The sequence below is a fragment of the Synchiropus splendidus genome, chromosome 3 (genome assembly GCF_027744825.2).
Source record: "Synchiropus splendidus isolate RoL2022-P1 chromosome 3, RoL_Sspl_1.0, whole genome shotgun sequence".
Lineage (NCBI taxonomy): Eukaryota > Metazoa > Chordata > Actinopteri > Syngnathiformes > Callionymidae > Synchiropus > Synchiropus splendidus.
In genome coordinates, this window is record NC_071336.1 from 31658756 (window position 1) to 31671731 (window position 12976).

General features: G+C 44.5%; 1 protein-coding gene and 1 long non-coding RNA gene across 3 annotated transcripts in view; both read right to left on the reverse strand.

Annotated features, from left to right (window-relative positions):
• Positions 1–9013, reverse strand: part of LOC128755895 (dipeptidyl aminopeptidase-like protein 6) — a 261376-nt gene extending 252363 nt beyond the window's left edge. Inside the window, exons 1-2 of the mRNA XM_053859996.1 lie at positions 8781–9013; positions 8639–8706 (exon numbers count right to left, since the gene is read on the reverse strand). Coding sequence (XP_053715971.1) covers positions 8639–8695 — 57 coding nt within the window. The 5' untranslated portion in view covers positions 8696–8706; positions 8781–9013. The remainder of the gene's footprint in view (positions 1–8638; positions 8707–8780) is intronic.
• Positions 9014–9262: 249 nt separating this feature from the next.
• Positions 9263–12976, reverse strand: part of LOC128755897 (uncharacterized) — a 46052-nt gene continuing 42338 nt past the window's right edge. Inside the window, exons 6-7 of one of the 2 annotated variants that reach the window (XR_008414184.1) lie at positions 12855–12963; positions 9263–11035 (exon numbers count right to left, since the gene is read on the reverse strand). This is a non-coding gene — a long non-coding RNA (uncharacterized LOC128755897). Of the gene's footprint in view, positions 11036–11095; positions 12964–12976 lie in introns of those variants that run through there. The other variant, XR_008414183.1, reaches the window with a different exon arrangement.

Sequence of the window (12976 nt, forward strand, 5' to 3'; positions counted from 1 at the left end):
TGGACTTGAACAACTCATTCAGAAAAACCTCACATCATTTCTAAACCAAGAGCGCCATCTAGTGGCCTCTGAGAATAAGGACACTGTTTCATCGACTGTGCAATACTGTTTCATGACGCCTCAACTACCTATCATCTAGACTGAACATGTTTTTTGAGATTCACAAGGGGAAAATGCTGAAAGCAAAAAAAAAAAGATGACTATAAACAAAGGATTGTTTTAAAATGTTCTATATTTCACATCCAAGCAGGAACTTTTCCTGACAAATGAAGTTGTTTATTTTTTTCCACCTGTCTTCCCCAGAATATTGTTTAACAGGATCAGAATCAAATTTATTGCCATGGTCAGTCAACACAGAGGCTGCATGGGATTATACAAAGACAAATGACTGCATTATGCGCTGGCAAAACAAAAGTAATGTTCCATATTTGATCCAAATGAATCAACAAAAAAGCTTTTGAAAACTCAGTCGAGACAATCCTCTGCACCAATGGGTGAGTGACGGCTATGTGAAGGCTATTTGTTGGTACTTCATTTATGACACCATGAGCACTAGATACAACACTATATCATCAGCAAACATCATCATCCATGGAGATACCATTGACATTAAACTCACTCTGTACTGTAGGTTCTGCAAACCAAAACAACCAGAGTCCAGTAAGTCTTCATTAGATCTTGACCATTCATTATGACCATCACATCTGGGCCCGTTGCCCATGACAAGCTCACGATCAAAGGTAAAGCTCAGGTCCATGATGGAGGGAGGATCCCCTCCCTGGCAGACAGCGTGAGCAGAGAGGTTGAGAGAACCACTGCTCTGTTGAAAGAAAAAAAAAAACAACTTTTTGAAAGCACTTTTCTCTCTTGCCCTCCATCCAATCCCACCCTTCAGCGAACTTCACACTCACACGCCAGTCCGTGGCCAGATCCTCTGAAGACTAAGCCCCGGGGTCGACTGAGCATCAGGGCACCTTCGCTTCATAAGAGATCGAGCCAGGAGATACTTGACATCTGTCAGATCGACTGTAAAAACGAAACGTGTGACATTCTTAATGGTCTTAAATTTGATATATATTTGATCCATGTGGAGGTTTTAAAGGTCTTTATTTTGATTTAAAATGTTGTAAATGAAGCAAATTCAAACATAAAGTGATGTTGAAAAGGTATAAACTCAGAGGAAAACACACTTGTGTTCCATCAGGTGATGAATAATTGAAAACAACTTCCATTCAGGTGAAGGGAGACGGTGCCGTCCAGGCAGTGCCACACTGCCATCTGGCGGTTAGAGCCGGGACTGTGGCAGTCTGTGGAAAATGGACCGAACCTGTCATCTGCTGTCGGATGATGGACTGACACCAAGAGACGGCTCAGACTTTGTTCAGGAGCAAAGGGCACGGAGGCTTGATCAACACACTAGAAGGATGCGATCCATCAGTCTGATGTTTTTATGATGCGACAACAAATGTCTGTTCTGAACGTTGAGGCTTTTGATCATTTGTTCATTCACAAAGTGACTTTAATGACTCATTCAGAGTAAAGCACTCAGTTCAGACTGAACACAAACCACGACAGAACTTCCTCTCGAGTGGAGGGTTTTTCAAAAATACTATTTTTTACCTTCATTCCTGTCAAAGTGAGCACTCTGTTGCAGAGGACAGTTGGGGTCAGAGGTGCCAGCGTAGCGGCCGTTGACCCCTACATTTCAATTTCTCCAGAGTTTTTTGCTGTTTCAGTGGATATGCAGTGGTGACTCGAGGAGGACTCGCCCCCTAGAGCCCAACACAACACACCGTGTGCACCCCCCTCCTCCCCGTGTGCAGTACCTCCCATGCTGAAAAGACAAGTTCACTCACAAGTGTGCGATTCAGTGAATGTGACGCACCTCCTGTGGAGACCTCTGACTGACTGACTCGGACACAGAATCAAAGACTCCACGTCGCACAATTCTGAGAATGCCAGGAGCCCTTAGAGGCAGAGGTTTGTTTCCTGCCACTGTGTGAAGACTCGTGCTTCACTGAGTCAGGACCGTTATTCCATCTCTCCTCTCTTACATTTCAAAACAAAAGATTCAGATCAGACACGTCAGACGGACACACAGCCAGCCTCCAACACTTCATCAAATGGTCGCTTCAAATCTTAATTATATATATATTAAAACATTATTTCAGGATCATGTGGGCATCTTACTCAAGTTTGTTACATGCAGTATTTGTAGTGTCCGCAAGAGGGCTCCCTGAACTGCAGTATTTCACCACTGAGCCCTGGAGTCTTTTAGGCCCACTGTGTAAGAATTTCTCCCATATAGTGTTGGGACCATGTGCTACAGTCAAGTCTCGTCCGCCACGCAGTTGAAAACGAAAACTAAGGATGCTTTCATGTTTCAAAAAGCCAAGTTGCCATCCACATAAATCCTCCGTCACACGTCGCACAGTGGGGAAAAAACCCCAACGCATTGTGGGCTAATAGGTAATGTGTGATGACGCTTTTTAGTTAAAGTCTGTCTTTTAACTTTGATCATGGCGCGAAGGTGCCGTGTTAGCCAGCCAGGAGATGCAGTCCATCGCAACACAGTTACTCGACACATGTTGCTGTGCTCACAGCTTTTTAGCCTGGGAAGTTTGACTGAACCAGCATCTGTGCTAATCGGTAACGCCACTCGCCTTAGCTAAGCTAACGGCTAACTAGCTAACTCCACTCACCTCAGATTAATTCGGGGTGTGGCGCCTGTTTTTCTCCATTTCCTTCTGCTTGCACACACCAACAAACACTAAAACAAACAGTGAAACATCCATGAATTGAAATGAAGCTAAAGGTCAGAGAGGACAGGCATCAGTCCGTGATCTTGGCATACAATAATCCCGGCCACTCCATTTTTTCTGGATGAAGAAGTCGTCTCACGTTCCTGAAAAGTGAATCTTAAAGATGCTGGTTAAATACGTGTGTCCCTCCGTGTTTCCTTCTCAAACTTGCTGGGTCCAGTGTATCCAGTGGGTCCGGCAATAAACAACCCCAGATTCATGTCCCTCAAGCTAATACTACCAGGATACTCTGAATCCACCGTGATGGTGGTAAATGCTCCTAAAAAAGGATTGTGAACATGAAATACAGATTTTGATTCCTGGAATTTCAAAACAGTCGACCTGGAAGCCCATTCCTACCTGGTAAAAAAAAAAAAAAAAAAAAAAAAAAAAAAAAAATTAAATTCTGATGTATTTTACGGGAGAAGAACTACGAGTTTATATATATATATATATATATATATATATATATATATATATATATATATATATATATATATATATATATATATATATATAAAACAAGGAAGTTTTATTTCAGTTGCAACCATAATGAACAAAAAAATGGTACTGAAAAAAAATCATCCGAAACATTCCGGCAAGGTCAGTTAATCAGTAATATCGATTTTCTATATTTTGTTAATAATGTATATGTTGGATGCACTTTGACACTAATATCAATATATTGAACAACAGCAACAACCGTTTTTTTAAACGCAACCCTTTTTTATTTATTTATTAATCTGCTGGGAATTGGCTTCCATACTGACAGCAATAAGAAGCCTAATTTTCTGCTCTGAAAATTGTGTCTTCTGATTGAATTTGATCATTTAAAAAAGTCTGCGGTGTCAGGTCAAGGTTCCCCATCAGGATGTCACAGGTGGAACATGGATTTTTCCCATGAAAACACTGGGTCATGATGTGCTGCCTGATGAACACGTGGAAGCCGTTTAACGTTCGTGTCAATAATAACTGTTTGCATTCACCATCATAGGTTTGTTAGCAGGACCATCACACGAGAGCCAAATAATGAGGTGAAAATGTGCTGGCTTATTTGCATTGTGGCGATGGAGCGACTGCGCTCTCTCCAGAGGCAACGCGGGGGTCCTGCGAGCGCCACGGATCATCTGTCGCGGAAAGAAAACACAAACAAATCAAAGCGTCCCTGCGAGAGAGAAAGCTGTTGATGTGCGATAAAGTCACACAAAGATAAAATGGCCGCCAGGCTATCAAAGGCTTCAGCGGCAGCAGTGGTGAGATCAGATTCCCAGGGTTTCCACTGCGCGGACAAAAATACAGCGCCACTCGACAACATGTCCAGGATGTGACGGAGAAAAAAACATGTTTTTCCAGCAGCAACCCACGAACACACAGGCGTCACTGCAGGTGAGTGGTCAGAGGCTGATGGCCGCCGGACACCGCTCCTGCTGGGTGCTCCGCTGCACTCTCTCAGTTCTGAGCAGGGCTTTGTTAATCCGTCAGCACCACTGGAAATAGACTCTCCTCTGAGAGGGAGAGCCGTCATCAAAGCAACAGCAGGCCAACACGCCGGCCGGCCCGGCTGCAGGACCCGCAACAACAAGCGGTGTCGAGAGAGAAGAGCGCCGTCTGGACCCCAGCTATTTTAGCTCCAAACACAGAAGCTGAGACACAGATGACGCACGCCTTGTTTGCAGCAGTGATAGAAGTCATGTTCACTTGCCGTGATGCTAACAGACAGAAAAGTCAGGTGATTCTTGGGTTTAAGGCTATTCAGTATCCTCAGGGGCCATTAGATGTACTGCTGTGAGGGGCCGTCAGTGAAAGGAGACAACGGGAAGAAAATGTTGACATGATGGGAAAAGTTTAAAAAAACAAACAAGCGAGGATATTTTATGTATAATTATGAACTGACGTATGAAAATATGCACAAAAATGATGGCTCTGGTTCATGTCATTTTACACACACTCCATTCTAAATGCGTCTCATACATTTCAAAATCTATTTTCAATTCTGATGTATTTTACGGGAGAAGAACTACGAGTTAAAAAAAAAAAAAAGGTCAGTTTTACAGTCAGAGAGCAGGAGGGCCACACAACTGCAGTCAAAGGGCCGCATTTAGACCCCAGGCCGTACTTGGCCCAGGTCTGACTTAAGTTCAGCCACCCACTCAGCTGATTCTATGTTTAAACTAAGCATTTTAAGTCTAAATCCGAGTTTCAAATCAGTAAATGACTGATAAATTGCAAGGGACGTATAAGGAGCTTCTGACGTCATGTGTGCATCTGAGTCTGTGACATGGTTCCAAGGTCGGATTTCCAAGTCGGAATGTGAGGTTTTCTAGTTGCGGCGGATATATATGTATTTATCCAAGGTTAGCGCAACTTCCGCAACCTCTGCATCAATTGTTAAAAAAAATATATCAACGCTATCAACATTCCGAGTGAGCCACACTTGCAATTGGATTGGATTTTTACTGAATTACTAATTTCAAGTATTATATATATATATATATATATATATATATATATATATATATATATATATATATATATATATATATATATATATATATATATATATATATATATATATAAAGTTCTTGCTGAACAATGACAATAATTTGGCGGACCAAGTTTGGCCCCCGGGGCCTTGAGTTTGACACACGAACATCTGAGTTCACATCCCAGGCCAAATATAACTCTGCCCTGCACTGGACTTGATTTGACCACAGGAAGGAGCATGGTTCGACCAACAGGGACGACAGCAACGTTACAGCAGCAACACAGTGCAATGCCATTAGATTGAGTTAGCACGTTAGCATGTGCCTGGTTCTGGGTTCCACATGGGCCTTGTCTCACCAGGTTTCCAACATCCTTATCAAGAGTGAGTCAATTGTCTTCTAAGAAGTATCGTAGCAAAATAAAATTCTGAAACTTAAGTGAATGAACGCGAAGATTTTAGTAAGCTAAACAAGCTAACAGTATTTTTACATTGACTAAACTCAGAATTTTACAGTGTAACAATGACGACTCCCTGTTTACAATCGGAGTTAAATAACTATTTAAATCGCATTAAGCTCAACTATTGAAATAATGTATGTTATTGCAGTGAGCAAATCACGGTTTACAGTCAGTTAACAAAACAGACTTGCAGCAAGACTGCCGAGGTGTTCCCAGGCCAGATGAGAGCCTGTGTCAGGTCCGGGCCCCTTCAACTGACTTCACCACCTAACAGACTGAGTCCATTAAAACTGTTGGAACATGACTCCACGGCCCCGACTGTCTTGTGACAGCACTCGGCCTTGACTCACTTGTCACACTGAACAAATCACACTGAGACGTTCTGCTCACTGACAGCAGCCGACCACGACACGTCAGAGGTCGGCCACAGAAGAAACTTTCTCCTCACCAAGTATTGTTCAACACAAACTACTTCTTCTACAACTCCCTAAGTCACCTGGGAAACCAAAGCGCCGTGGTCTTGTTCTCAGGTCCGAGAGGTGGAGACTTACGACAGGGCTCCTCCAAACCTTCTTCAAGGAGGGATACACCAAGGCCAACCATCTCACCTCTCTTACATCCAAAGTACTAGTTTATTTAAAATGTTTTCTACAAACGTATCTTTTGCATCTGAAGGTCGATAAGCACAAACCTCCTGGAAGATGAACATGTATCGCAGCTTTGCTTCCCACTGTCACAGACTGAGGTCTGACAGGTTTATTTTGGGGTAAAATTGTGCGTCTGTGAAACAAGATTTTGTAGCTCCATGTCGGCAAACCAAAAAGGTCCCCAAGATGTCGTGTTACTATTTCTAGTAAGATCAACATCCCATGACTTACACTGCATCGTGACGCAGAATTCAGCCTTAAGACTTCAAAGGACGCACATGATCTTCTCTTCTGTGGAAATACACTGACTGCGACCAGTCACTTGGTAGATAGAGCACCTCAAACAGCCCTATTCTAGTCATGGTGACGTCAACCGTCAGTAAGGGCAAGGCACCCAAGTGGCCACAGTGAAGGGCGCTGAAGATCCTCTTCCCCAGACACCTTCAACCTGTGTTGCTAGGAACAGGATGGGAAATGTTTCACTTCACTGAAAGTTTGAATACGTCAACACAGACGCAAAATTCACTTAAAGCAAGTCGCTAGCGCGTCAGGAAACAGTGATAAGTTATGGAACTAACAGCGAAACACAACATTACAAATCCCAAAGACATAAAAAAGGATTACAGGATTAGTCTCGCACTTTAGTATCTTAACTTAGAGGAAGCGACCTGTGAAATCTGGTCGGGTGATTTTGACTCAAAACTAAATCCCAATTTTCTTTCCCTGAAAAGTGACTTTTCCATTGAATTCGGCTTAGTAAAATGTTTCCTTAACAAAGAAGACATTTCGAAACATGACCTCCAGTGCAAACATCTTCACTGGGAAATATTATATTCTCTCTTTCTGTATTTTCCTCTTATGAAAACAAAATATAGCTGGAAGAAAAATATAATAATGGTGTTTAAAACTAACAGCGGCAAGGTGCTGACACAGATTTCAAGTCACATAGTAACAAATATTCCCAGGCAAAATCTCTATCAATTTATATATATATATATATATATATATATATATATATATATATATATATATATATATATAGAGAGAGAGAGAGAGAGAGAGAGAGAGAGAGAGAGAGAGAGAGAGAGAGAGAGAGAGAGAGAGAGAGAGAGAGAGAGAGAGAGAGAGAGAGAGAGATCCTGCCACCATGTTAACATGTGGAGTTTCTTGTCATATTTGTGTGGATCAGGCACAGTAAATGAGCATAAAACAAAAATCTAATATTCTGTTAAGATATAACTATCTCTATATATTGTATGCTCACGCTCATTCTATTTTGAAAACAGTTTTCCCCCCTTTTTTTGATCGAAAACCAATAAATAAATAGTTCTGTTGCAGTTTTTCAGCAGGATTTAATTTCTGGATAACAACAGAAAAGCGGGCTGGAGCTCAGACCTGGTGAAGCTCTTTTCCCTGCCGCACATCCTCCAGCTAGAGAGCCAACGGCAACGATCCACCAGTTTTACAACAGCAGTTTTACTGTATCGTCCATCATCCATCGAGCCATGACCATCACCTCTCCTGAGCTCAGGAGGTTTGGAACTGGGAGGTCGGCCTTCCGGTGGTGACACGGAATAATGGAGGTCAGCAGGAGGTCGAGAAAGCCACCTAAGGTGCAGGCGAGAATTCCCACTGCGGGTTGAGAATGACTTCTTACGGCCAGATCCTGAAGTTTTCATCACCAGAGACTGGAGCAGAACCTGCAGTCATGCTGACACTGTACCGGCGTTGGACCCGGGATCAGATGACCGTGACCCACAGTTCATGGTCACCACTGAAGGTGGGACGCTCCGAGGATGAAGAGCCAACACTGTGGTGGTGTTTGCGAACTATTCCCCCCGGAGCGCAACAAACAAACAAACAGGGCTGTGTGTGTTCATTCCAGCCCCTTAAAGCTCATTTACCGGATCAGTGGGATCTGGGCTCAGCGAGACCCCGGCACCCGCTTCCATCGATACATCTCCAATCGCTCTCAGCAGCTAATCCATAGATGCAAAGAGCAGCTCGCCTCATGAATATGGTGATGCTGGCGGAGAGACTTCCCCATCATCTACATCCACCTCCACACTCCTCAGCAGCCCCTTCTCATGTCATGTGCGGCAGCAGCCGTCTAATGCGGGTCACAACACACACAAGTTACTGACGAGGTTGGAAACAGAAAAGACCAGAGCGAGATCTTTGCTCCTGAAAGCAGCCGCGCTCTCAAACACCAGCGGGACTCCTTCTTTGGAAGCCCAACTTTCTTACCTTTCCACCCTTGGAGCACCTCCTGTACGCGTTAGTGGCTCCCGCGGTCTGGTTCATGTCGGAAACTTCTGCAAATAAAGGAGGCAAAACTCAGATTCACCATGTTTCCAGCGAAGAATGTCGAGGGCTGCGCTGGTGTTACCTTCGGCGCGCCGGGGAAAAAGCGTCCAAACTGGAGAGAGAGAGCGAGAGAAACACTATTCCAACATCAGCAGCGGCGAGGAGCGAGTATTCCGACGGATAAGTCCAAGTTGAAGAGCTCCGGAACTGAGGTTCCACTGCAGCCAAGCGGCTCTCGGAGCGGATGCGCACGCGCGGTGCGCTCGACAGCCGATCAAACGAAGGCGCCCACCACAGCAGCAGGGGCGGAACTAGACGGTGGAGGGCCGTTTACACCTTTACTGAAGACATGAAGACAGAGCATCAACTGGGCTCTCTAGTCGTCTGCCTTCATATAATGGACTTAATTTATCTGGCAGCAAAATCAGTATTTTGTTTTGTTTTGTTCAAAATTCTTAAGCCATTTTTTTTACCTGTCAGTGATAAAGATAAAGATATACATAAAAAAAATTATATATATATATATATATATATATAATCAAAGATAAAAAGTCTGCTGGTGATGGTTAGGTGCTCATCCAATGTGAGGAAATGAAGTGGAAATATCACAAGTGCAAAGCACAACTGAAAAGTGCATCAGATGATGGTGGTTTTTGATGGGTTTTTTTTTTAATGTGAAACTACAGTTGACCATCCAGACGCCTGTAGGAACGGACCAGGTGAGGATGGCTGCAGATTGGAGTGACATTTACTTCTAATGATTAAAAATTTTCATCACCATCAATTCAATAAAGGTCAAAACGTCACCCTTTGCTTCCTTGTTTCTCTGTTGGATCGCTTGTTGACTGGCTCCGCCCCATTTCACGCCACAGTTCGAGTCAGGATCAGTCAGCACTCCCGACTCGCATTAAGAATTTGGGTCTTATTGTCCGTCCCGATTGTTTTCAGTGTCGAAAATCGCGATTAAGATTCTCTCATAGGAAGAGCTTATAAGAGTTACGACGATCGGCCATTCACCATCCTTTCCAAATGTAGGTCACCACAGAGACGGCACATTAGCATGCTAGTGGCAAAAGCTAATAGCAGGATCAAACTGACATGGATGTCACAGCTCACCTGGGACGCCTCCATCTTCCTCCAGGCAAGGTCCTCTCATCCTCCCTCCTGGTTGGAGTGACTTTTAACGTCATCCAGTAGCAAGAATCCAGTGGCAACTGATTTTGATTTCTCTTCATTCAGAGAGAAAACAGCCGTGAGTGAGTACCACACAGCTAGCTACACACAGAAGAGCGGCCCGCTGCTTGGACCGTGTTGGGCTTGGACCTGTCTCTCCCATAACTCGTGAACCAGCCCCCTACTCCCACTGAAACCGTCCATTTTCTCCAAGAGCAGAGTTTCTGCTAAGTCTGCCTCCTGCTCCTTCACATATTTCTATTCCAATACTTTTGAATATAACTCATGTCAATAACCGCCAAGAATAATACCGCCTCAGTCGACCTTGTAGAGGTGTAATTCACCCGAACCATCTGCATCACTTCACTTCTGAAAACCTTGACAGCCAAAAGTACTGGGTAATAATTCAAGAAAAAGTTTCATACTTGAGTGAAAATTCAGGGGAGAATAAAAATCTTATAATATATAACGGGGAAAAGCGCACCAAAAAATTAGGAGTCCATCAGTGAACACCTCTCTGGAGGTGAAATGTTATTTTTGGGGGGGTCTTGAACTTATTAAAGGAAAGAAAGAAAGATGGAATTGTCTTTTCATCACCATCAGTCGGCAGCAGAACAATGCTCGGGGGAGAGGGAGAAGGAGGGGAAAGACTTAATGGTGTTCCTTTACTTAGAGAAGGTCAAGCTCACCCGCAGGGAGTCCGCTGAGAAATGGAATACAGTTTGGGGACCAATGATTTTCCATCCTTTCTCCATGTAAGGTTGCAAAGCAGAGCTTTGAAATGGAGCCTCCTGACTGGTTTTCCAACTCGCTGGTGTGAGAGAAGGGAAACACTGGGACATGATGGACAAGTCGTGTACGCACTCGCACCTACGGACAGTTTAGAGTCACCGCTGAAGCTGTGTATGTTTTTGAACAGTGGGAGGAAACCGGAGTGGCCGGTAGAAAGCCACAGAGGAGAGTCATGGAACCTACGACAGAGTGGTGCATGAGGTGAAACATCTGAGTGGCACATAGAGTCATTTGGGTCATTAAGTTGTGGAACTAAAAGGTGCCCTCAAAGGTTCCATTTAGCAAATATAACTCTCTCAACATTAGCGGCATCAGAAGATCCGTTCTTCTTGGGAGCCTGAAGTGTGGGAACAAACCAGAAGGTCCAGGCACCTGAGTGAGGGACAGATGGGAAAGTTTTGATTTCAAAGTATATCGCAAAGTGTTGCTATAGAAGTCACATGCCGTTACATGCTGTAGCAACAGTAACAAAAAAAGAAACACCAAGTTCGTGGTATGAGGCCCGACACAGAAATCCAGGTACGTCCAGAGGGGGTAAAAACCAAACCAGTTCAACCAACTTAGCTCGCCGTCAGAGAGCTTCAGTAGTTGGAGCTACACACAAAAAAAAGGGTCACAACACAACACACAACTTTTGCACCTGTAAACACACGCAGAGGCCGACAAAGCCTTCCCACAGCGGAGTTGAAAGAACCCTCTTTGATCCACACTTAAAGCAACTGAGAAATGATGTGCTCACTTACCGGTCACACCAACAGCTAGACTACAATATCACTTCCCTAAAATAAGGTTCACTTTCACTTTTCACAACTGCTTTGCTGCAATGATGGCGGGGAGCTAGCTTGAGTAAAGAGGACCAGACTTCTGTCCGTCTTCCAGGGGACCACCAAGGTCCCCGAGGAGCAGGCAACTGTAGATAGTGAGAGCACAGCGGAACTTTATTTTGCTGAGAGCCTGCCAGCAGAGACCACCCTCCCTCCCCTTGAATTTCGGGCATCACTGACTGACATCAGTTATTAAACATGACGGATTAATCGTGACACCTACCACCGTCGCGGCAGCACCGCGAGGCAGATTTATTTAGCCGCTAATATCGAAGGTGCATGGAGCCGCTGGAGCGTGACCGTCAGGCGGTGGACGATGGTCCTCAAATTTGTTTTCAAATTAGAGATATTTGCATTCAAACTTCGCATCTGATCTTAAGTGGAGAGGCTCAGAAACACTTCCAGCTCATGAACTCATGAGCGCCTGTGTCACAAACATCAGTCTCCCAGTTAATCATTCAGGCAGACTGAACTGTTTGCTGCAGAAATTATTGTTTTTTTAAAAGAAAGAAGAGAGAGAGAGAGAGGCGCCAAACCATCCTGGAGATGAGAATGTCATTCCACTGTCGAATTATGTGAGTGTTGACTTGATGGAAGAGGGAAGGCTCACCTCCATTCCTGCAGTGGGGATGTGCTCATGGGGAAATTGCTTTATTTGAGGACTTATTTTCACCAGCAGTTATCGTGCAAAAATAATTGACTGCGGTATTGGGAACCTTTTTTCAGCCTCCTGTCTGCATTAAGAACCAGGGCCGTAAAATCAATTAAACTCACTGAAACGCTAGCATTGTAGTGCCGCACCGAAACCAGCTGCTCTGCCTGATAGTTCATCCATCCATCTTCCACAGCGCATCTGAGGGCAGGCTGGCAGGGGCGGCAGCTGGAGCTCAGACTCCACTCGGAAACCTCCTCCAGCTCTCCTGGAGGATCACTGATGGTGACACCAGAGATAGGCTCTCCAACCTGCCCTGGGTAGTGAGGGGTCGACGAGGCATCATGACACAGTACTGCAGGCTCGATGAAACAGTGTCCATATTTTCAGAGGCCACTAGATGGCGCTCTTGGCTTAGAAATGATGTGAGGTTTCACTGAATTAGTTGCTCAAGGTCAAACATTTTACAGTAGGCAGCGACACCTCTGAAACTATGAAACCCCATTTGCCCAGCACTGATCCTGGGTATGCCCCAGGGCCTCCTCCCAGATACACACACCATTGAGAGGCATCTTAAAAACATCTTTCAACGTGGAGGAGCAGTTTGACAAGTCCGTTGGCTCTTCAAATGTTCCCCTACTGAGGCAGGACATACTGCGATTCAATAGGAATGGCAGGGGAAAGGGTGAGGACAAGGGGTGACGGTCACTCTTACTTCGTTCATGATGTTACGTGGTTTTACAAGGTGCCCATTTTATCCATGGAACCCAACTTTTCTGGCACCGTAGGAGAGCTCATGGTCACACCACATCAGTGAGGAGAACCTGGATCCGAGGG